This window comes from Acinonyx jubatus, chromosome B4 (genome assembly GCF_027475565.1).
Source record: "Acinonyx jubatus isolate Ajub_Pintada_27869175 chromosome B4, VMU_Ajub_asm_v1.0, whole genome shotgun sequence".
NCBI lineage: Eukaryota > Metazoa > Chordata > Mammalia > Carnivora > Felidae > Acinonyx > Acinonyx jubatus.
Genome location: NC_069387.1, coordinates 29369591 through 29395237, shown reverse-complemented (window position 1 = coordinate 29395237; position 25647 = coordinate 29369591). Strand labels below are relative to the sequence as shown.

General features: G+C 35.6%; 1 protein-coding gene across 3 annotated transcripts in view; it reads left to right on the top strand.

The window, feature by feature from the left end:
• Window positions 1-19676, top strand: part of ITGB1 (integrin subunit beta 1) — a 46500-nt gene extending 26824 nt beyond the window's left edge. For 2 of the 3 annotated variants that reach the window (XM_027073767.2, XM_053225511.1), the window contains exons 7-17: window positions 2123-2278; window positions 3054-3149; window positions 3487-3576; window positions 5273-5413; window positions 5599-5798; window positions 7501-7739; window positions 7960-8182; window positions 8797-9029; window positions 11164-11330; window positions 12271-12351; window positions 18473-19676. In XM_027073767.2, the coding sequence (XP_026929568.1) occupies window positions 2123-2278; window positions 3054-3149; window positions 3487-3576; window positions 5273-5413; window positions 5599-5798; window positions 7501-7739; window positions 7960-8182; window positions 8797-9029; window positions 11164-11330; window positions 12271-12345 (1620 nt within the window). In that variant the 3' untranslated portion in view covers window positions 12346-12351; window positions 18473-19676. The remainder of the gene's footprint in view (window positions 1-2122; window positions 2279-3053; window positions 3150-3486; window positions 3577-5272; window positions 5414-5598; window positions 5799-7500; window positions 7740-7959; window positions 8183-8796; window positions 9030-11163; window positions 11331-12270; window positions 12352-18472) is intronic. The other variant, XM_027073768.2, reaches the window with a different exon arrangement.
• The last annotated feature ends 5971 nt before the right edge of the window (window positions 19677-25647 follow it).

The following is a 25647-nucleotide window of genomic DNA, read 5'->3' as shown; positions in this document are numbered from 1 at the left end:
GAGAGAGAGAATCTTAAGTAGGTCCCATGCTCAGCTGGAACCCACTGTAGGGCTCAATCCACAACTGTGAGATCCTGTGAGCCAAAATCAAGAGTGAATAAGATGTTTAACTGACTGAGCCACCCAGGCGCCCTTATTAATAATTTTAATTGTAAGGTTTTTAGTAAGCTCATCTCCATTAGACTAGTGATAGAATTCTATGACCCATTTAGCAGCTGAAGATTTTGAGATGACATTTTCATGACATGGCTGAAGCTGAAACCAGTAAGCATTGTGAGGTATTAAATAAGATTTGTCTTAAGACCTACTTCTGTCTCATTTTTCCTCTTTTTTTTCCTTATAGTACCCCTGTTCCCTAGAACACTCATATATGTTCCCTGTTCCTTGATTCCTGAAGCTTCCTAATGGTTATTTTTCGACCAGTTTTTGCTAAGGTGCTATATCTTATATCCAAGGTATCCAAGATAATGATATGGTGTAGCAGTATGGTATAGTGTTTAAGAGAATAGACTGTTCGAACGTGGTTTCACATTTTCCCATCGCTACTGATGCTAGACAATTTACTTAGCCACACTCGAGGACTGTATCCTTCTCAGTATGAAGGGACAGTAGTAGATATACCTGATAGGACTGTTAGGAAATACAAATACAGTAATCCATATAAAGTGGCAGTAAGCACTCAGCAAATATTAAGTACTATATTGTTGTTACTTTTGATTTCTCCCTGGGGCAGTTGTAATTTAAAGATAGTCTCGGCTTTTAAAGGGGAAGAAAGATTAATATTCCAGGTAGTGCCTAGCCTGCCACCCTTTCTCACAATCATTTATTTGTGATCCTGTTGGCAGCTCCCTGTGGAGAGAACATTCTTTGGGCTGCCTCCAGCTGTGCCTCAGCCTGTGGGATTAGAGCAAGCCATAGCATCCATGGCCTCTACTGTCTTTCCATGGTTATCATGCTGACTGAGAGTAACTGTTCCACCAACTTCCCTAGATGCAAGAGACACTTGGATTGCCAGCATTAGTAAACTGAATTCATATCTTCAAGGAATTTACAGCTTTATGAGGATATATACAAGATGTATTGAGTAAATTTAGGCAAATGTATTTACAAATTTACCATAGAAGAGGATTTCATTGCTGCTTTTTTTTAAATTTTATTTTTTAAGTAATCTCTACACTCCGCCTGGGGCTCGAACTTACAACCCTGAGATCAAGAGTTACACACTCCACAGGCTGAGCCAGCCAGGTGCCCCTTTATTGCTACTTTAAATTCTTTGTTGAATAAAGAAGAGAATAAAATAAATGAACAAATAGTACCTATGAGGTAGACTGGCTGGAATTAGGTAGGACAGGTGTTTGGAGAAGATGATTTCTTCTGTAGTTAAAAAAAGGAAGGCCTAATACAGAGGGCTGATAAAGGAGGCATATACTATAGAAGGTGGGAGCAAGGATGGAAGGATGGATGAGAACAAGGCAGCAGCAGTAGGTAAAGGACAGAATGGGCTGAGACATTTCTGTTTCCCCAGCAAATATTCATTAGGTACCTACTGTGTGCCGGGCCCTGTGCTTGCTCCTGGAGAAGCAGATGTGCTCCCTGCCCCCCCCCATAGAGTTAGCCTACCTTCTAGTGGGGGAGGGAGACGTTGATTTTAAAAGATACAGTTTTTTATTTTTACTATTTTATTTTTTAAATATTTATTTATTTTGAGAGAGCATGCACAAGTTGGGGAGGGGCAAAGAGAGAGAATCCCAAGTAGGCTCACACTGTCAGTACAGAGCCCGACGCAGGGCTTGATCCCACAACTGTGAGATCATGACCTGAGCCAAAATCAAGAGTCGTATGCTTAACTGACTGAGCCATCCAGACGCCCCAAAGATAGTTTTCAAAAACTAGCTGAGAGAAATGGGCAACCAGGCAAGACACAGTTTTCCAATGGGGTGGAGGGCCTTTAATGCGTGGGCTCTGTGCATTTATTGGCAAGAGTATTAGCACTGCAAAAAAAAAGAAGCTAAAAAGATACAGAATTAGGTTAAAAGTACAATGGCAGCCTATATGGGGGTTAAAGATTTATGTGCAGTGATCGTGGATAGTATTTTTAAATTGAAATCATTTTCTTTTCAAGTCATTGATTGGCTGGAGGAATGTTACACGGCTGCTGGTGTTTTCCACGGATGCTGGGTTTCACTTTGCTGGAGATGGGAAACTTGGTGGCATTGTTTTACCAAATGATGGACAGTGTCACCTGGAAAATGATGTGTACACAATGAGCCATTATTATGTAAGTGCTGAATTCCTTATACATTGAATGAACTCATGGAATTTTAGTGTTTAATACTAAGAGTATTGTGGGTGATTAAGCTTGTAGGTTTTACTAGGTTTGGGGGTTTGTTATTTTGGTAAGTGTGGGCTCTAACCTAATGTGCAAGGAAGCTAGTGTTGCTGTTCTGAAGATGTGGCTTTGTGCTTGCTTCCTGCTGCTGAGCCAAGGGCCTCCACCTGTGAAAGGAGCTGCTTGAACACTATTTTTTTTTTCCATGCCTCAACCTGTTGCTGTGGCTTTTCTCAGTTGCTCATATCATTTGGTAGCAAAGTTGATATTATTCCTAAGCAAATAATTTGTATAATCATATACTTCTCATCTTATTTCTATAAGATTTTTGAAAGTAGGCACTCTATTTTTACTGAAAACAAAGATTGTCAAGTTATTCAAGTTCTAGAAGAAATCTAAACCCTGGCGAAATTTGGTCTTTTTCTTAAGTGATTTATGATACAGCCTTTAATTGTTGACAATTCTTCAATTTAATTGTTCTAACATTTAATACACATAGGCCTTGCTTTTTAAATTCTTTTTATTGAAGTTTTTATACATACATAAAGATAGAAAATTAGAAACCCATGTGCACACATCTCCCATGTCTGCAGTTGTTTGTGTTATTTCAAGCAGTCTTGTGTAAGTAATCCAGTTATATATGCAGATCATTATTACTTTCAAAAGTATTGGAAAACTGGAATACATTGGATGTAATTACTTACAAATTTTATTAATTTCTTAGGATTATCCTTCTATTGCTCACCTTGTCCAGAAACTAAGTGAAAATAACATTCAGACAATTTTTGCAGTTACTGAAGAATTTCAGCCCGTTTACAAGGTAACTATCTATCTGTATATATATATATATATGCATATATGGGTTAAAAAGAAGAACCAGTTTCTAGACCCTTTAAGTTTAGTCATTAGAGGCAAAATCATATGTCTGAGTTGAAATGTGGGAAAGTGTCACTAGCCAGACTGGCTGGATTTTACATAAGTGGTTTATATTAAGTTTTAATCACATATAAAATGAGTTGTTTTTTCTGGTCTGACCCCTTATGTTATTTAGGAAATGAATAGGGAACTCATTAAAAATAAATACTGTATACTCAGTAGATGCTGATTGGTTGAATGAATAGTATTTGTATCTCATGTGTTTTATCTTTTAATTTCAGGAACTGAAAAATTTGATCCCTAAGTCAGCAGTAGGAACTTTATCTGCAAATTCCAGCAATGTAATTCAGTTGATTATTGATGCATACAATGTAAGTACATATTAAATAAGCTCTGTTTTAGACAATACCCTATTGAGAATACTTTGCTCAAAGAAGGTAAAACTCTCTTCATATGCAATTTAGCAAGCCCAGAAGACAACACAAAACTAACATTCTGTGTATCTGGAGGAAAACATCTTATATTCTCTTGCTAAAGCATAATTATTTACATAGCCTCAACAAAACAAAAATATGATGAAGACATGTGGGAAAGATTCTAAATATTCAATGTCATTAAATAGGTTTCCTTGTCGGAAAACAAGTGGAACATAACTTACATTTAGATTTACAGGATTACTTCAGTCTTCTCTTCCCCTTTCTCAATCCTTTGTAGATTGGTTGTGATGAATTATTCTGGAAAAGTTTTTTGCCAGTTCTTCTCTTGCCATGTATTCAGAGATGCAGTTTTATGTTCTCAAGGGATACACAGACACTCACATATATATGTACCATAAAATATCTACATATATAAATATATATATGTGTGTGTGTGTGTGTATATATATATATATACATATATATATGCTTTAACTGTTTTAAAAAGATTTATAAGATTTTTTTCCCCACACATGAAAGGAAGTTGAATTGTCTACAGCTAATTCTGATGCTTAAGCATTGATGAATAATCATTTTAAGTAGTCAGGAGACATTTCTAACATTATGGTAATCAATGTGTGTCCACCCTCAACCTTTTGACAGGTTGAATTTAAGATACTTTTTACCTCATGTTAAGATTTCCTAAAATGTTTTGGAAAGACCCTACGCAAAGAGACAGGTTTTTGTATTACAGAGATTTTCAAGATTCCTTTTGGTTCATGTCTTCCCCATAGTTCTCCACCCAACAGAATATTTTAATATTTTCCTTAGACACATGCATGTAGGCATGTGAACAAGAGACAGCTTACCGCTGAGTCTTCTCTTTGTCCTGAGCATTCTGATATTCTAAAAAAACCAAAAACATTGGCTTGAATTCTTCATACTTGGGGTTTTGAGTTTGGTGATGTTTTTGTTTTTTGTTTTTTGTTTGTTTGGTTTTTTTGGCCTGATCTATAATGGCTCTTAAGCATATGTGTTCCCAGACTGTGTATAATCAGTTGTTTACCTTAGTCCCTAGTTGGCTGGAAGTGGTAGGGCCAGAGAAGAGCCATATTGCCAAATGGGGACAGAAAATGTTTGTTCTGAGGTCTTAGGACTTTTCATAATTTATATTAGGCTTTTTCTGCACTGTATGATCATCAATAATTAAAGCACAAATAATCTTATTATATTTTTTTAGTTTATTTATTTATTTTGAGAGAGAGAGAGTGTGCAAGCAGGGAAGGAGGAGAGAGAGAGAATCCCAAGCAGGCTCCACATTGTCAGTGCAAAGCCTGATGCAGGGCTTGAACTCATGAACCGTGAGATCATGACCCAAGCCGAAATCAGGGGTTGGATGCTTAACCGACTGAACTACCTGGATGCCCCAGTACTCTTACTTTTTAATCATGTACATTATTTTGAAAAATTTTAATTAGAGCCTGTTTCTTTGGAGTCTGTGTTTTCTAGTCACTCAGAATTTGGCTCCAAGTCTTTTATTTAAATGATACTATTTTCTTAAGTTCATTTTGCCCATTGGTTTTACGCAGTCATTGTACTTTATAGTAGCATTTTGTTTGCCTTTCCTGTGTGTGATTAGTCTTTCTTTTAGTCCCTTTCCTCAGAAGTCATTTTGGAAAACAGCAAATTGCCAGAAGGAGTAACAATAAATTACAAATCTTACTGCAAGAATGGGGTGAATGGAACAGGGGAAAATGGAAGAAAATGTTCCAATATTTCCATTGGAGATGAGGTATGTTGTATAAGCATTTTCTGAAGGAAAGAAAAAATTGCTTGTTTATAATCTAGTTATAGATTTGAGAAACGGTTTATAATTTGAGAAACAGTAAAAGAAATTAGTAGCTTTTTTGAAATACTTTTTAGCAGATTCAGATTGCTTAGTTAGTTGTTAATTTAATTGTTTTTTTTTCCTTCAAGGTTCAATTTGAAATTAGCATAACTTCAAATAAATGTCCAAATAAGAATTCTGAAATCATTAAAATTAAGCCTCTGGGCTTTACTGAAGAAGTAGAAATTATTCTTCAGTTCATCTGTGAATGTGAGTGCCAAAATGAAGGCATCCCTAGCAGTCCAAAGTGTCATGAAGGAAATGGAACGTTCGAGTGTGGAGCTTGCAGGTGAGCTGAGGTTGTTGGAGAGTGACAGAGAAAGATCTAGGTTTAGAAAGTTATGGACAGGCTGCTTTGAGACCTCCAGGAGAAAAATCTCTATTTGGAGGAAATAAATTCTTTGTTCCAACCACTGTTGCTCATCACGTTATCAGTTTGACAGTCCTGTGTGATATTTCTAGAAAGTTCTTCGCTGCCCCCCCCCCTTTTTTTCCTTAAGAATACTGCTCTTTGAAATAAAAGGTTTTATAGCCATCTAAGACATATATTTAACAAATTGTTAAGGTAGCCTTTGGGTTTTTCCCTCATATAATAGCATAGCAGCCTGTATTTTCTAGAGCTAAATAAGCTCAAATAAAATATGTTTACAGAAAAATGTTTTAGGGGGCGCCTGGGTGGCGCAATTGGTTAAGCGTCTGACTTCAGCCAGGTCACGATCTCGCGGTCCGTGAGTTCGAGCCCCGCGTCAGGCTCTGGGCTGACGGCTCAGAGCCTGGAGTCTGTTTCCGATTCTGTGTCTCCCTCTCTCTCTGCCCCTCCCCCGTTCATGCTCTGTCTCTCTCTGTCCCAAAAATAAAAATAAACGTTGAAAAAAAAAAAATTAAAAAAAAAAAAATGTTTTAGGAAAATATATCAAACTTAACAATGGTGGTTTTATCCAGGAAATGGAACTAGGAAGCAGTAAAGTGTGTTCACCTTGTGCATGTACCTCTGCATTGTTGGAATAATTTTTTAAAAAATGTATTTGCAAAGAACACTATTTTCTGAACATAGATCTATTACTAACAAAACTTTAATCAAATTATTTTAATTTTTTTTTAGACTATGATATTTACCTCTTATCTAAAAATTAAAATTGAGTATTCTCTGAATACAGCTTTCTCCTTAAAGGATAGGAGGAAGGAGAGAGTATTTTGATCTAAATGTCAGCCCCAAATGACTTGACTTTGAAGAGTTTTCAATTGTGAAAAATACTGTATTTCACCATCAGTTATTAGTTGTCTAAGTAATAATTAAAATGTTATATTTTAATTTTTTATGTTGCACATATCCTGATTGAGTCATGTAAATTTGTTTTATTTTTAAATGATATTTTTAAATGGTATGTTCAGTATGTTTTTCTTCGCCTTCCATGATCTTTTTGGGGTGTGTTTCTGGTACTTTTTTAAAAATATTTATTTAAGTAATCTCTACACCCAACATGGGACTTGAACTTGACCCCGAGATCCAGAATTGGCATGTTCTTTGGACTGAGCCAGCCTGGCACCCCTTATTGTACTTTTTTAGATTAACAATTGGACCATTGCTTTAAATTTAGAGTTACTTCACCTATACTACCAAATGTAATAGCATATCATTTGAATACCACTGTTACACTCTTTTAAAGTAAGTTGATCCTGTGTTTCCAAATGTTTTGTTTACCTTTTCAGTGCTAGATTATATTTTCATCTTGATCAAAATGGTTATTTTTCTGAAGACAGGTTTTTTCCCATGCCTTTGCATATATTCCATATGAACTTGACTGGTGCACCCATGTGTGTATGCGCATATAGGTACACTTTTGTACACGTCTGTGACATGTGGCATGAACACTCCCATGTAATAGAATTGTAGTTTGAAGATACTGTTCATAGTCTTATTTCCTCTCCCATTCTTTCTCACAGTATGACTTGTTATTTTATGTGATTGAAATTTTGGATTCTTTCTTTAGGTGCAACGAGGGACGTGTTGGTAGACATTGTGAATGTAGCACAGATGAAGTTAACAGTGAAGATATGGATGCTTACTGCAGGAAAGAAAACAGTTCAGAAATCTGTAGTAACAATGGAGAGTGTGTCTGTGGACAGTGTGTTTGTAGGAAGAGGGATAATACAAATGAAATTTATTCTGGCAAATTCTGCGAATGTGATAATTTCAACTGTGATAGATCCAATGGCTTAATTTGTGGAGGTGAGAAAGGGTCTAAGAATGGTCATAAAATGTGATCCTATCTAATGCAGTAAGAAACGTCTAAGAGTTTCTTGATGAATAAGTAGAAAAGGACAGCATTGAGGGGTCTGTCCATCCTAGCTACATTTTCTTCCACATTACTGCTGATTTTTACTATTAAGTCAGTGCTGCAATTTTATATTTTGACCATTGTTATGACAAACGATATTTTTAATCACAGGAAATGGCGTTTGCAAGTGTCGTGTATGTGAATGCAATCCCAACTACACCGGCAGCGCCTGTGACTGTTCTTTGGATACCACTTCATGCATGGCCACAAATGGACAGATCTGCAATGGCAGGGGCATCTGTGAGTGTGGCGCCTGTAAGTGTACAGATCCGAAGTTTCAAGGGCCAACTTGTGAGATGTGTCAGACCTGCCTTGGTGTCTGTGCTGAGCATAAGTAAGTATTTCCTAGTTGCTTGAAGTAGTTGATACTGTCTGTTGGCCTAACTAGGTTTTCTCTCTACAACCAGAACAGTACTGATAGTAAGTTACAGTGTAAATATCTGACACTGTAGCCCACTCTAAATCTTAGAAATTCTTTCTCATTAGGGAGTGTTTGTCATATGATACTTAACGTGTGTCATATGAAAATAGTTGGTACCATTATTTTGGTCTGAATTTTCTGTATAATTGAATCCACATGGTAACCTTTGTTAAATTAGTGTTCTAGCTGTTTAATTATTATCTTTTCACTAAACTAAGCAAAATTGAAGGTTTTTGCCTTCTGAAGAACTATTGTACCAACAACACGTTGTTTAAATTCTTTTGATTTTGTGTTTTATATTTATAATGTTTGATAGGGCTAGTTTTATTTTACTACTCTGTTTTCTTTTTCTTTTTGGATTTTAGTTTGAACTGTACTAAATCTATAATTTCACATGGGAAACTGCATCTTTACATTTAGTTTTCCCATCTAGAAGTGTCATGCCTCTCCATTTATTCACACAAAATAATCTTTAAGCAAATACTTAATTTTTAAATAAATTTTTAATATAATTTGTGTTTTAACAGAGAATGTGTTCAGTGCAGAGCCTTCAATAAAGGAGAAAAGAAAGACACATGCGCACAGGAATGTTCACATTTCAACATTACCAAGGTTGAAAATCGAGACAAATTACCACAGCCAGGCCAGGTCGATCCCCTGTCCCATTGTAAGGAGAAAGATGTTGATGATTGCTGGTTTTATTTCACGTATTCAGTGAATGGGAACAACGAGGCCATTGTTCATGTTGTAGAGACTCCAGGTAAAAATCTGATCATTTCAAAATTCTTTACATTTTCTTTTATGTCTTGTTTTTACTACTACTTAGGCCTCTTGGCAGTTTCCCGGACACCCAGAAACAGCCTCCAGCATTCAAGTTAGGGCATTTTTAGTCTCAAAGCTTAAAATAGTATTTAGTTGACTGTATAAGAAATAAGGAAAAGAGAAAACAAGTTTTGAGTTCTATGAGTGGAGAGTTTGAAAATTAAATGTGTGAATACACACAAAACACTTGGCATTCTGCCTGACAGTTATTTAAACAGATACTAAGAGTTATATCATTATTGATAATATTTAAGTTTGAGCTTGATTTAGGCTTGGACATTGGGAAAAATAACTTGTTAAAGGATATTATAAGGCATGAATTTGCTCAGCTTCTCAGAAATTAATTTGGTTTTTCTAGGCGCCTTTTTATATATTCTTTGAAATTTTCTACATTTGTGTACAGATTTTTGTGGGAATGTAAGTTTTCATTTCTTTTGGATATATAGTAGGAATGGATTTAGGGGCATCTGGTAAGCATGTATTTAACTTTAAAGAAATAGCCAAAATGCTGTTTTGAAGTCTCTATTGTTTCAGATAACATGTTTGGCAAATATTGTTTCCTGGTTTATGCTTCCTTGTCTTTTCCCCTTTTTTAAAATTATTATTATTTTTAGTGTTTAGTTTTGAGACAGAGCATGGGCATGGGAGGGGCAGAGAGAGAGGGAGACATAGAATCTGAAGCAGGCTCTAGGCTCTGAGCTGTCAGCATAGAGCCCTACGTGGGGCTTGAACTCGTGAACCCGCAAGATCATGACCTGAGCTGAGTTGGATGCTTAACCAACATCTTTTCACTTTTTTAAGTGTTTTTTAAAGTATACATCTTTTAAGTGTATTTAGGTATTTTGCAAGAGAGAATGCAAATGGGAAAGGGGCAGAGAGGGAGAGAGAGAGAGCAAGAGAGAGAGCACACAGCCCAATGCAGGGCTCAAATTCGTGAGAGCATGACCTGAGCTGAAATCAAGAGTTGGACACTTAACTGACTGAGCCACCCAGGCGCTCCTTAACAGTGTTTTCTTAAAGAGTATCGAAGCTTTAATTTTGATGAACTAGAATTTACCAGGTTTTTCTTTTATGGATATTGCTTTTACTTTTATTATATCTAGAATTTCTTGCCTAACTCAGTTTCATAAAGCTCTTTCTCCTGTATTCCAGAGGTTTTTTAGTTTCTGGTTTTCCACTTAGGTTCATAGCCCATTTTGAGTTATTCTTAGAATGTGGAATAAGGTTCAGTTTTTTGCATATGGATGTCCTGGAGTTCTAGCACCATTTGTGGAAAAGACTGACCTTTCCCTACCTTTGCTGAAAATCAGGTGATCTTATGTTATTTCTAATTCCAATACTTTCTAAAATTATTTCTTTTTATTCTGTTCCATTACTCTGTGCATCTGTCCTTTATAGCCAGTATACCACACTGTCTCAATTACTGTCACTTTACAGCTAGTCTTGAAATCTGATAATGTAAAATGTCCAACTTTGATCTTTTCCAAAGTGTTTTTGAAACACTTGCCTAGTTCTCTGCCTTCCTTATACATTTTGAATTAACTTGCTGATATCTACAAAAATCTTGCCAGCATTTTGATTGGTAATGCATTGAGTTTAAATAGATCAAATTGGAGGAAAATTGACATCTTAATAATATTGAGCCTTCCAACCCATGAACATGGAATACCTCTCCATTTTTTCAGGTTTTCATTGGTTTCTTTCATCAGTGTTTAGTAATTTTTAGCATGTGAATCTTGCACATATTTTGTTAGATTTATGCATAAGTATTTAATGATTTTTGATGCTATTGTAGAAGGTACTATTTTCTAAATTTCAGTTTCCAATATGTAGAAATAAACTTCTGTATAATATATAGAAATACATATGATTTTTGTTTATTGGTTATATATCCTATCTTGTTAGTTCTAGTCTCTTTTTTATACTTTTGGATAGTATGCATTTACTTATCTTGGGTTTTTATTCCTATATGTTTTGCTAAGAGACTAACCAGGACTTTGTAGTTTGGGCCCTACTTTGCTTATATCAATCCCTTGTGTGCTCATTCTTTCCTTTCAACTTTAACTTTACAGAGTGCCCCACTGGTCCAGACATCATTCCAATTGTAGCTGGTGTGGTTGCTGGAATTGTTCTTATTGGCCTTGCATTACTGCTTATTTGGAAGCTTTTAATGATAATTCATGACAGAAGGGAATTTGCCAAATTTGAAAAGGAAAAGATGAATGCCAAATGGGACACGGTAAGTTGAAAAACATGTAAAAAGCAAGATGGTTCACAGAGTAAATGTAACACTTCTAAGACTCATCTGTTAACTCTAAAGTTATTAAAGTCCTCTTTAAATATTTTATTTCCCCACAAGTTCACTATCCAGAGAACATGCATTTAGCAAAAAACAGAAGACATCTTAAATATGTCCCATTAAAATAAAACATTATAAGAAAGTATCCGTTGGATACTGTGGTCGGTGTTTTTATTTCCTTAATTTTGATCTTGAATCTGCTCTTCTGCCTTTTCTTCTAATGTAAAATACAATTCTAAATATTGTCCGTATAGCAAGATACTCAGTGGAAAACATCTCTCTCTCTTTTTTGTTTTTTTTGTTTTTTTGTTTTATTCCACAAAGAACCTTAAGTCAAAAGGAGCCATACTCAAAAGGCTACATATTGTATGACACCATTTATATGACATTCTGGAAAAGGCAAAACTATAGGGGCAGAAATTGTGGTTTCCAGAGGCTGGAGTGGGGGGAGGAGAGCATTGAGGGATCTTCTTGGGATGATCTTGATTGTGGGCATGTTTATACAACTTTCTACTTAAAAAGGGTATTTTTAATTCTCTGCAAATTATAACTCAATAAAATTTGCTTTGTAAAAATTTTTAAAAGCTGAAAGTGAAATGTAATAGCATTTAATGTGCTTTGAAATACAAAGTCCAAGGGTAGACTAGCCAAATGTTGGCCTTCATGTATTATCTTTTGATGCAACAAGGCAGTCTTCGCTATTTTTAAATTGTAAATGAATTTAGTCGTTTGCATTTTAGTACAGTTGGCTTGGGTTTTTTTTTTAAAAACATGATATTCAGAAGTGCAAAAATAGTAAAAATTCTCTTACAGTGTTTAAACACTATACATGTCAGTTTTTTCTTGAAGAAATCATTAGAAACTATTTCTTTTACTTTAGCAAGAAAATCCGATTTACAAGAGTCCTATTAATAATTTCAAGAATCCAAACTATGGACGTAAAGCTGGTCTCTAAGTTGCCGTTCGTATTTTCTTTCATTTTCTGTGTTTGCATGTGAACTTTTATCCCTTTTACCTGCACTGTGTGTCCTTTATCACAACTGCTGTTTTTTTTAAGTCTGGCTTTATTTATATGGCCATACCATGGCTTTTGTGTGTGTATGCGTGTGTTAATTTAGAGTGTTTAGAAGGGCTTTAAAACAGGCTTTATGGTAAAGAAGCAGCAGCTGGTTTGTAGTAAAAAAGAGGATGTGCTTTGTGGTCAGACAGACCTAGGGTCAGATCCCAGCTCTTCAACAGCACTGACTCACTTCCCTGTTTAGACCTTTTAGTTGTTCATATTTTTAATTATTTTTTTTAACATTTACTCATTTTTGAGAGACAGAGAGAGCTCAAGCAGGGGAGGGACAGAGAGAGAGGGGGAGACACAGAATTTTCAAGCAGACTCCAGGCTCTGAGCTGTCAGCACAGAGCCTGACGTGGAGGTCAAACTCACAAACCACAAGATCATGACCTGAGCCGAAGTCGGAAACTTAACTGACTGAGCCAGCCAGGCGTCCCTAGTTTTTCATATCTTTAATAGGGTGTTATTAATAATATCTGTGGTGTGGGTCTGGGTGTTTTGGCTGATGAACTACAGTGTATGATATCAGCCTGTCAGTTTTAATTTTCACTACAGTCCTGTGTTTTAAATGGTATTATCTTTATATACAAATTATTGTATGCAGATTTTAGGGTGAAATAGGGAAAAGTGAAATCTAAATTGCAAAATAGAAAAATAAATGTAACCTGGTGAAACATTTATATATTATACAACTCCAGTATCATTGTTACTGCTTCTAGAACTATTTTGAGATTCTTTAGTTCTTGATTTAAGTTGAAATTCCATTAAAAACAGAAGACTTAGGTGCCTGGGTAGCTCATTTAGTTAAGCGTCCGATTCTTGATTTCATCTCGGGTCATGATCTCATGGTTGGTGTGTTTGGGCCCCACAGTGGGCTTCCCCATTACCAGTGCAGAGTCCCTCCCCCACTTGTGCTCTTTTTCACTCTCTCTCTCTCTCTCTCTCTCTCTCTCTCAAATAAATTTAAAAAATAAAAAAACCTAGAATATCTTTTACATTTATTTTTTTTTCTGGTTATAGAATGATTCTGATATTCAAATCTAACATTGAACTTTTAAAAAAAGATAACAGACTTTAAAGAGAAAGTCCTATTTACAGTTTTCAATAAAAACTTCGTTGAAAATTTCAGAGCTGTAATGAGGCTTGCCGATCACTCTTCACTAAGCTAGGATAAGCTATTTGTTGAATGTTTATTTTACCTGAATGACAAATTTATTGTCTTTTACTAGTGGACGGGATTCTACCTTATATCTGAATTTTCATGAAATGCTTTTAGCATATTTTAATATAATCATGTAAGTCCCTAAAGCTGATTGAAAAGGTTAAGATAAGAACACATTTTCCTGGCTGGTGATCTAGAATTCCTCTTTCCTTTCCCCACAACTTTTATTTTTATTTCACACATTAGAAAACTGAGGCACAGAAGGAGTAGGTAACTTGACTAGGGAGTGGAAGAGCTCAGATGTAGACTCAGGCAGTTTCGACTCCAGAGTCTGTTTTCTTACCCACTGCGGTATGCTGGAAGCGATCACATGTCTTCAGGGGACTGTTAGTGGTTAAGAAGAGGTAGCTCATTCTCTATAGAGAATTAAGGCTTTTTGACATTTGTAGTAACTTAGAGTAGTATTACCGCATTGGACAAACATTGTAACAGAGTTACCACTTCATGACCTAGAAACCAACACTACTGTTTTTCTCATTTAGTGGGAGTGTACTTAAAATATAGGAATGTTTAATATTTTTAAGAGGTAGGAAGGCCCAATAATAGAAACCATTACTTGTCAGATTTTCCTTTTATTTCTGAGCAGGTTAAGACTTTGGCAATGGCAAAATTAAATTTGATGGCAGAAGATTACAGTTACACTCATATATGGGCAGGCTGTTATGGTTTTGAATTAGTCTGAGACTTGATGCATCTTTCATTTTCTCACCTCACCTAATCCTTACCAGAGTAGTTTATTTATTTATTTAATTTTTTAATTTACATCCAAGTTAATTAGTGTATAGTACAATAATAACTTCAGGAGTAGATTCCAGTGATTCATCCCCTATAACACCGAGTGCTCATACCATCAAGCATCTTCCTTACTGCCCCTTACCCATTTAGCATATCCTCCCACCCACAGCCCCTCCAGCAACCCTCAATTTCTTCTCTGTATTTAAGAGTCTCTTATGTTTTGTCCCCCTCCTTGTTTTTATATTATTTTTGCCTCCCTTCCCTTATGTTCATCTGTTTTGTATCTTAAATTCCACATATGAGTGAAGTCATATGATATTTGTCTTTCTCTGACTAATTTCACTTAGCATAATACCTTCTAGTTCCACCCACGTAGTTGCACACAGCCACATTTTATTCTTTTTGATTACCAAGTAATACTCCATTGTATATATATATATATATATACCACATCTTCTTTTTCCATTCTTCTGTTGATGGACATTACCACAGTATTTTTAGAAAGAAACTGACTTGCTAGGGCCTGACTTCTGCCTTCCTGCCTTCCTACCTACCTTCCTTCCCTCCTTCCCTCCTCCTCCTCCTCCTCCTTTCCCTTTCTTTCTTTCTTTCTTTCTTTCTTTCTTTCTTTCTTTCTCTCTCTCTCTCTCTCTCTCTCTCTCTCTCTCTCTCTCTCTCTCTCAGAAACAAACATTGGCAGTTCCATACGGTTACTTCTCAAATGACATGAATTTCTATGTATTCTATTGAAAGGTGAAATTTACACCTTTACTATACATTTAATTGTACTTTGAAGGAAATGATCAATAATTAACAGTGAAACTTAATGTTTATATCATCAAATTAATTTCTAGTTGAAATGTTACTTCCTCAGCCAAAATAAAAGCCTTTTGGGTAACTCGAGAAGCATGAGTTTGGTTAAAATTTTATTATTCATTAGTGAAATCCAGGCAAATTAATAGCTACAGGTTAGTCTGAGATGTTTTCTCACAAAAATTAAAGTAGAAATAAATAATAGACATTAATGAATGAGCATCAAGAAATGAAAAAACAAATTATGGCTCATAAAACACTTTTCTGACATGAGACCAGGATTTGCCAGTCAGTAAGTTATGTCATTAACATATTTTGGGTAATGAGCAGGCACTGTAATTATTTTACTGCATAAGACTATCATGTAGGTACATTTAAAAAATCAAATTATCAACTTTATAATTTTAAGGTAGATTAAAAAATTGTCTAATTTCCCTGCTGTTATGCACACTTAAATGTGGATTTCTAATCTAACAGTTGTGTGTTGTATATCTAAAATGTTATAGAGATGATTCTGTAGCCACCATTGTCCGTGATTCCAGAGTAAGCACAAAGATGATGTTTTACTGAATACAGAGGACTTCATTTCTGAATATAACCCTGTTCTCTTGATTTAAATATGCTTTGATTTTTTTCCTAGAGATAGGGGTGGGGTTGCACTCTGTACAATGGAAACTAATCTGATTTATTTTAGTTTACCTCCATTTAAAATGATGCCTGGCACAGATAGTTTAACTTTACCTCTAACCTTGCATGTTAAAATTTTGCTTGGATGTAATAATGAATATAAATGTTTGTGTATATGAAATGGCAAACTTCTCCCAAGGTAAGTTTCTGCCTTACATACTTTGGAATCATCAATAATTTGGGTATTTTTTTCTTCTTTTGTTTTTTGTTTTGTTTTGTTTTGTTTTCTGGGGGTAGGGGTGTTGTGTGTATGTGTTTACTTCCCTTATAATTCTTAAGTATTAAATATATATCTAATGTATTGTTTTAAACTTAAATGGTAATTTGTTTTCTCAGTATATTTGAAAGAATGCAAGTTCTAGCCTCTTATGCTGACGAGGAAGATGGAAATAAAGAGTAACTTATTTGTGCTGTATAACTTGTTAAGAATGTAGTTGCTAGGATGCAGTTTCCTGTTTCTTATGAAATGTCTCCTGTAATGTCTATATATTTGCTTCAGTTGGACTAGAGATCAGAAATTGATTTTTTTTTTTTTCTCCTATATGTATGTCTCTGAGGGATCCTGAGTTCCTCCATGGTTCTGAAATGACTGGTTCTAAAATGACAGAGTTGTATACTATGGGATGGGGTTGGGGTAGGGCTAGGACATATTGTCATGTCTTAATTAGAATTCAGACTAATTGCTGAGCTGAAATCATAATAGTTTACTTGGTGTGTTTCAGGACCACTCCGCCCTTTTCATGCTCAGCTTTTTCTCAGTGATTTCCCATCTACAGCATAAAATTCAGTCTTTTTAGCATGGCATACAGGATCTTTTATGATTTGGCTCTTTCTTCTGTCTTATGTCCCCCTCCCTTGCTCACACTTCAAAACATACACTCACACATGCACCCTTAAAAACTTCAAAACTGTGTGTGTGTGTGTGTGTGTGTGTGTGTATAAATGTTTATTTTTGAGAGAGAAAGAGAGCGTGAGTGGAGGGTGGGTGGTGGTGGAGGCTGAGGGAGAGGGAGACACAGAATCCAAAGCAGGCTCCAGGCTCTGAGCTGTCAGCACAGAGTCCGACACAGGGCTTGAACCCACGATGAGTGAGATCATGACCTGAGCTGAAGTCAGACACTTAACTGACTGAGCCACCCAGGTGCCCCTATATATATTTCTACATAAATGTGCCATTCTTTTCCCTAGAGCTTAACTTTGCACATGACCTTTGACTTTGCACGTGTTTCTACTCATCTTTTAATATTTTATCTATAGTCAATTTCTCTGAAAATACCCCTGATCTTCTCAAAGTGCATTCCTTTTTTTACACTGTTCCCATACTGTGTACATAATTCTATTTTGTGCTCTATCAGAGTGCCTTAACTTATTTGCATGTCTGTCATCCACCAAACTGTACCCTCCTAGAGGGCAGAAATTGTGGCAATACAAGCCATATCCAAATATAACCTGCAGTGAAGTAAGTGTAAATAAAATTTAAAAGTAAAAATTACTATTTACATGCTTCCTATAAATATTTTTTAAAATCACCACAAATTTCTCTATAGTACAATATAAACCAAACACATTCCAAAATCTTAATTTTTGTCTAAAAATGTAGTATTTTAAGTTTTAATTTAACATTTACTGATTTGTGCTCACTGTAAATTTCCTCTGATATAGATTATTTGGCTGTATTTCTTACTTGGCTTTCAAGCCTACTTTCAGTTCATAAGGATAGGAGAAATAAAATGTTATAGTAGATATTTAAATGTATCACTTAGCATAAGATTTTTTTTTTTTAAGAAATTGGTAGTGTGCAATTGTATGTTATTTTCCTGCTTAAAACATCAATCTCAGGCTATTTTTGGATCTTGAAAGAATTCTTGGGTTTGTGGCTTAGAGTCATTTGCTGGGCTTGATTTCAGTACTCTTTACTAAAATTCAGTATTGCAATAAAAATGAAACACTTCATCAATATGATACTAAAAAATAATGGAAAATGGTAATTATCTTTGTTAACATTCTAAGTAAATTTGGCAACGCAGTGCCTTGTGGAGGCACAGTACCCTCAGTGACAGTACGACAACCTTATCCCACAACTCTCCATGTCAATAACTTCTGTGGTGGAAGAGCCTCTGGAGAACACTTCCCTCACAGTTGACAGCCAGGGATTCCTAGTAATTATCAAGAACCTTCTTCACCACAATAAAGGGTTAAGAATCAGACAGTTAATGACAAAAGAGTTACTACTTCTTTAAGGGCATTCAAAACTAGTTTAAAGGAGAGAAGCCATAACAGCACATTCTCTGCTGTGGAGGACATTCTGAAATCAGTCCCTGTGTAGGAAGGACTCAGAAATGAAATAATGCCAAATTTACAGGGTCACCTTTCGATTTGTAGAGAGCAAAGATTTCATGTTTCATTTTTGTGTAAACTTTTTATTATTGTCCTTTTAAAAAGTGGAGTGTGGTATGAACGACTTCTGAAAATGACCATAACTTTCAACATTGTCTTATAAAATAATATTGCATGATTTTAGTAGAGTGGTAATTTTTCTTTCTTTCTTTTTTTTTTTTTTAGGGTGAAAATCCTATTTATAAGAGTGCCGTGACAACTGTTGTCAATCCGAAATATGAGGGAAAATGAGCACTACCCATGCAAATTTCACAGCACTGAATGCAAAGTCGTAGTTTTCATAGTCACAGTAAGGTAGAGCTAGGGCAGTATCACCATGGTTTTTCTCATGTGCAGGTTTTGAAAATGTACAATATGTATAATTTAAAAATTTTTTTATTATTTTGAAAATAATGTAATAATGCCAGGGACTGACAAAAAACTTGAGACAGGATGGCTATCCTTGTCAGCTAAGGTCACATTGTGCCTTTTCGACCTTTTCCTCCTGGACTATTGAAATCAGGCTCTTCCTGGATGAAATGATATTTCTAGAGCGATTGAAAGAGAGTAAAGTAATGAGTATGATGAGAGTTTCTATTAATCAAGTATTAAAATTGATTTTTAGCTTTACAGACATGTCAGGTTTTAGTTATACAGAATCCAAAGTAAATATCCTACTTAACTAGAATTGTTTTAAATTTGTTATTTTGCTATTTGCCTATTAGATGAGACTGATGACACGTGAGTATGTTGGGAATTCCTGATGTAAAATACTTTTGGAATATTTGATCTACAGAGGCCATTGGAAAAAGTCACAATTAGGAAGGGAAAACATAGCTTTAAAACCTGTGTGCCATTTTAAGAGTTACTTAATCTTGGTAACTCTTACGCCTTCTCTTTAGAAAATCAAGCCTTGGATAAAAGTATCGGGAAATTTTCTGCAGAAAAGTCCTTAATTTAGCATTATTTACATAAAGGCCTTACTTTACATAATTGCCGAATTGAGGACCTTTGGGTGAATTTATTCATTTTATTTTGTTTAAAGCCTGGTGCTTTTTTATCACCTCTTCTAATCATTTAATGTATTTGTTTGCAATTTGGGGCAAGACTTTTTTTTTTTAACCAATACTTTTTCTTTGATGTTCCAGCTGTAAATTTGCCTTTTTAATGAACATGTGAAGTTGTCCTGTGACTTTCGCAACAGCTATCACTTACGCACGTCTTACTTTCAGCGCTGTAACAGACCACTGTATAGTTCCTTCTCACCATTTGCCCATGTTGTTTCATGCGATTCACGTTCTTGTGTTGTGCCTTTTAATTTTAACAGTTCACTTTTTACATGCTGTTTACTGAAGTTATTTATTAAATAAAAATGCCTAAAATATTTAAATTGGATGTTTTTGCTCTGTATTGATATATTTTATCAATTTCTGTGCGTGAAATTTTTATAGCTTAGGCTGACAATATTTCTGGTTAATAGATATTTCACTTAAGAAACTAAAATCTATTTCTTAAAAAAAAAGATGTGCCACGGGCATAAGGAAAGTGGTGTGCTTAAATAGATTTGTCAGACTATCTTTCGGCTCTTTAGATAATATTGTATAGATCCTCATCCCTCCCTCCTCCATGCCACTCTGTCCCTACAGTGGCAGATAGCTTTCATCCCTACATCAAGCAGAATAACTGAATGTTTTAGAACTGGTGACTAGAAGCTTGAAATTACGTCATTTTATTTAAGATTTGACAGGATTGTTATCTTCTTTTTTTTTTTTTTTTTTTGTAAATTTTTTTAATGTTTATTTTTGAGAGAGAGAGAGCACAAGTAGGGGAGGGTAGAGAAAGAGAGGGAGACACAGAATGTGAAGCAGGCTCCAGGCTTTGTGTTGTCAGCACAGAGCCTGACGTGGGTCTCGAAGTCATGAACGGCGAGATCATGACCTGAGCTGAAGTCAAGACGCTTAACCGACTGAGCCACCCAGGTGCCCTGGAAATCTTAATTTCATTTGGCTTTGGTTTATTTGTCAGAGAAGTGTATATACCCATTAAAAAAATACTTGTGTAAAGCATATTAAAAAATATATATTCCTTCTTAGAGATACAACAAATTGCAGAAAGATTTGGGGGAGAGAATTGTGTTGAAACTTTTAAACTTTTTTACTTTTAAACTTTTAACTTTTAAACTTTTTTAAAAATAGTTATCCTTCTTTGCTTATTTCAGTTTAGAATCATACATTTTTACTAGATTGTAAGCTTCATGAGAGAAACTATCTTGTTCATTTTCTCTTTCCCACCACACATACTCCTCAGGTCATTTCCCTATGCTGTAGGCATAATCGATTGAATTACATATTTCTACTCCAGGAGTTTGCTTTTATAATGAGGAACAAACTCATTCTTCTATATATATGTATTTTTTCCGGACAGTTCCTTGAGACTGAAATATGGTGAATTTTTAGATTTCCATTACAATTTATAAGAAGATTTTCTATTGAAATCCTTTTATTTGGAAGCTGGAGTTGTTTATTTCTCATACTGACTGTAAGAGTGTTGAATAATTCAGTCTTAAAATTGGCAATTTCAAAGTACAATCTAAGAGATGGGAAATTAGCTTTGATTGAAGCCACATAGAACTTTGTCATGAAAATGTTTATTTTCCAGTGAAACCTCCAATGAAACACTTGCCAAAAAGTAAGAGCCCTGAAAGTAAAGTAACAGTTATAAGGTTTCTTTTATTTAAACACTATTATGAAAATGTGCAAAATGTTACATATCATTCACAAATTATTTGTGGATGTCAAATGTCAATAGTCACATTTGTTGCAGTGATTCTGACATTCTACAAAGTTTTCTCATTTTTTGCAATATATAACCTTATGAATTTATTTGATAAGATACCCAGATAAGACCTTAAGCCACAAGAACAGTTCATCATACTACTTAAAAAAGTTACCATGGTCAACTATTTTAACCAGGAATTGGCCTCTTTTCCTTCTGTTGCTTGCTGGAGTTTGAGAGAGAACCTTGAATAGAGGCCATTTGTCTTTATTGCCAGGTTTATTGCCTGTCCCCTTGAAGACTTGAATATTTCTGACCTGATCTGCTCAAAGGAGTTCAGAAATAGTATCTCCAGGATACTACTGAGCATATAAAGAGACTTCAGTGGCTCTTTAGAATCTCTATCATGTTCTAGGATTCTTCTAAGAATTTAGGGATAGGTAAAAGTGGCTTCTGACTGATAGGTACGAGCAGATTTTGAGGCTGAATTAGATTCAGATGAAATAGCCCATTAAGCCGTTACCACTGTGATGGTGACATGTTTTCTCAACTAGAATGTTTGGAGTACAAAAATGCTGGATGAAGTATGAGGCAAGTATTACTCTCTTAAGTCCACCGATAATGACAATCCATATATTCATTTCCTTCTATAATTTCTCTAAGTGTTCACTAGATTTTAACTATATTAAAGATCTTATATGAATTTTTCAAGGGGATAGAGTTCATAAAAGGCTACTAGTGATATTTCATACAATTTTATTGGACTTTCTACTTTGGGTTTATTATTAGGACTAATTCTAAAATAGACTAATATTAAACAAGAGTTAATTATGGATCACTTTGTGAGTGGAAACACTATCAGAATATTTAAATCCCATTATTTAATCCATTACTTTATCGTAATAGTTTACAGAAGACAGAGTTACCTTCAATTTCATGTGTAGTATTTGATATGTTGTTGACTTTACTCATTGATAGCAATGTTATATTAATACTGCATACTGACCAAGATTATTCCTGGGGGATAATATCAGCATTCGGGTCTCCTCCAACAGCTAAGTGGCCTCTGGGCAACAATTTAAAACATGAATTTGATCTCAACACCTGCATTCCAGTTCCAGTTTCAGATCCTCAAGGTTAATATGTGTCCTTTGTACTTGATGTTTCTGTCTTATCCCTAGATTTGATAGGTCTGTGAATACAGCCATCTGTGTGTTTTGATTCATCATTGTATCCCTAGAGCAATGTCTGGCACAGTGATAGGTGACTAATAAGTATTTGTTGAATAGATGGATTTGTATCTGTATCTACCTACCTAGTATCATCTGCAGTGAGCTTATCGACCTTCCTGCCAGTTCTTGTAGGTGGACTCTATCCCCCTGGGCCAGTCCTTCCACTTTATTTTAGATGCTGTTATCTCTTGCCTACTAAGACAAGCATCACTGCATCACTGTTTTCCCCTCTCTTCTAGATTATTTCCATCAATAACAAACCTGCTATCGCTACCTTTTCTGTTTTTCTATTCCCTTTATAACCCAAAAGAGTTATTTAATGCATACACCTATGGCCAATTGATTTTTAACAAAGATGTTAAGGAGGAAAGAAAAGTCTCTTCAACAGATGGTGCTGGGTAACTGGATTTCTGCATGGGAAAGAATGACATTGGACCCCACACCTCACACCATGTACAAAAATTATCTCACAATAGATCAGTGACCTAAGGGCTAAAACCATAAAACTTTTAGAAGAGTTTTTACGTGAATTACATGGTAATTCCTTATGACCTTGGTTTTGGCCATGCATTCTTAGACAAGACTTGGAAGCATGAGCAACAACAACAAAAAAATGTAGGAGTTGGACTTCATCAGAATTGAAAACTTTTGTGCATTAAAGGACATTATCAAGAGAGTAACAAGAAAGCCTACAGAATGGGAGAAAATATTTGAAAATTGCATATCTGGTAAGGGGTGAATATAAATAAAGAACTACAACTCAATAAAAAGACAACAAAATTAAAAATGGACAAAGGATTTGAATAAATATTTCTCCAAAGAAGAAACACAAATGATCAATAAGCACATGAAAAGATCCACAACATCATTAGCCATCAGAGAAATGCAAATTCAACCCACAATTAAATACCACTTCACATGTACTAGGATGGCAATAATTTTAAGAAGTGGGAAATAATGTGTTGATGAGAATTTAGAAAACTTGTACCTTGCTGGTGGGAATGTAAAATGGTGCAACAGCTATGGAAAATATATTGGTTGTTTCTCAAAAAGCTCAACAGAAAATTACCATATGACCCAGCATTTCAGGTTAATACCCAAGAGAACTGACAGCAGTCACTGAAACAGATACTTGTGTGCCAGTATTCATTGCAACATTATTCACAATAGCCAAAAAGCAGAAACAACCCAAGTTGTTTTGCTACACCCTAAAGGACCAGATAAGACGTTAGGTCACCCTCCAACCCATGAAGGTCCCTCCTTCAGAAAGCCCTGGGTAACCTACATAACTGCTTGAGTGACCCCACCTCACACTTCCTGATCTGTAGCTCTTGCTCCTGTGCTTTAAACTGGCCAATAAAGAGTGAATGCAGGAAACTTAAGGCACACCACCCCCAGACCATAATGAAGGCAGAGACCCAAGTTGATACGCAGCCTCTCTCTACCCCCATTCCCGACCTCATTGTGTGATCTTCGGTCAGGCCATGTGCCCACTGAGAACTATGAGTAATAAATCTTGTTTCTTAAAGTTACCTGATGGTTTCTTAAGTGTGTTCTGCAATCATAATAAGAACCACGATGGCCCGTGCAGCCATAACTTTGGCCCTAGTGGGGGAGATGTCTTGTGGGGCCTCACTAGGAGTTATATGGGGCAGGATGTGTGCCTCAGGCATTCCTAGCCAACAGCATTACTATCAATAGGTGGGGGTTGACACCACAAAGAACCAGAGCAGTGTTTAATTCAGGGTTAGCCCACATTTATTTAAGCAAGATCCTTCTGGGTACTCTACACATGGTTTTGGGATTCTGAGGTCCTCTAATCTGGTAGGATTAATTATTCCTGGCTATTTGCAAGCCTTTAACCATTTTGGGTTGATACTTCCTCAGTTTCCTCACACAAATACAGTAATCAGTAGTCTACTGAATACTTACAGGGACGCTTAGCAGATCTCTAGTGTTCTTTCTGTGCACAGCTCTTCTTTTACCCTGCCCTGTGTATTCTAGCCTGCTTGGATGCTCAGCTCCAGGGAGTTTGCTAAGCTCTGCCTTGGCACACCTTCCTTGAGTCGTGTCTTGGAACATGACTTTAAAGACTGTAATTTGGGACAAGTCTAGAAATCACTTCTTTTGTTTTCCATCTCTCAGGAATGCCCAAAGTGCTGAAAACTCTTTCATTTGATCTGTTTTAAATTTGGCTTCTTGGCTTGGAACAGAATTATTGAGAAGATGAAATTTTAAGTTTTTTGAGGTCTAAATTTCTTTGTTAACCCATGTGTTCTTTAGTATGATGTTCTTTAATCTCCAAGTATTCATGGTCTTTACAAATTTTTTCTTGTGGCTGATTTTGATTTTCATGGCATTGTGGTCTGAAAATATGCAAGGTATGATCACAATCTTTTTGTACTTGTTGAGGGCTGATTTTGTGTCCCAGTATGTGATCTGTTCTGGAGAATGTTCCATGTGCACTTGAGAAGAATGTGTATTCTGCTGTTTTAGGATGAAATGTTCTGAATATATCTGTTAAGTCCATCCAGTCCAGTGTATCATTTGAAGCCATTGTTTCTTTGTTGATTTTCTGCTTACGTGATCTGTCCATTGTTGTAAGTGGGGTGTTGAAGTCCCCTACTCTTATGGTATTATTATCAATGAGTTTATTTATGCTTGTTATTGATTTATGTATTTGGGTGCTATCATGTTGGGGGCATAAATATTTACAATTATTAGATCTTCTTGGTGTATAGACCCCTTAATTATAATGTCTTTCATCTCTTGTTACAATCTTTATTTTAAAATCTAGTTTATCTAATATAAGTATGGCTACTCCACCTTTCTTTTGAAAACCATTAGAATGATAGATGGTTCTCCATCCTCTTACTTTCAATCTACAGGTGTCTTTAGGTCTAAAATGAGTCTCTTATAAGCAGCATATAGATGGGTCTTGTTTTCTTATTCATTCTGATACACCATACCTTTTGATTGGAGCATGTAATCCACTGACATTTAGAGTGAGTACTAAGAGATATGAATTTAGTGCCGTTGTGTTGCCTGTTGGTGTTTTTGGCTGGTCTTTGTTGCTTTTTGTTTTGTTTTGTTTGTTTTTGTCTTTTCTTAGCTTAAAGGGTTCCCCTTAAAATAACTTGCAGGGATGGTTTAGTGGTCATGGACTCCTTTATTATTTGTTTGTCTGGAAAACACTTTATCTCTCCTATTTTGAAAGACAGCCTTGCTGGATATTGGCTGCGTATTCTTTCTGTTCAGCACGTTGAATATATCCTGCCACTTCTTTCTGGCCTACGAAGTTGTGGATAGGTCTGCTGTGAACCTGACCTGTCTTCCCTTATTGGTTAAAGACTT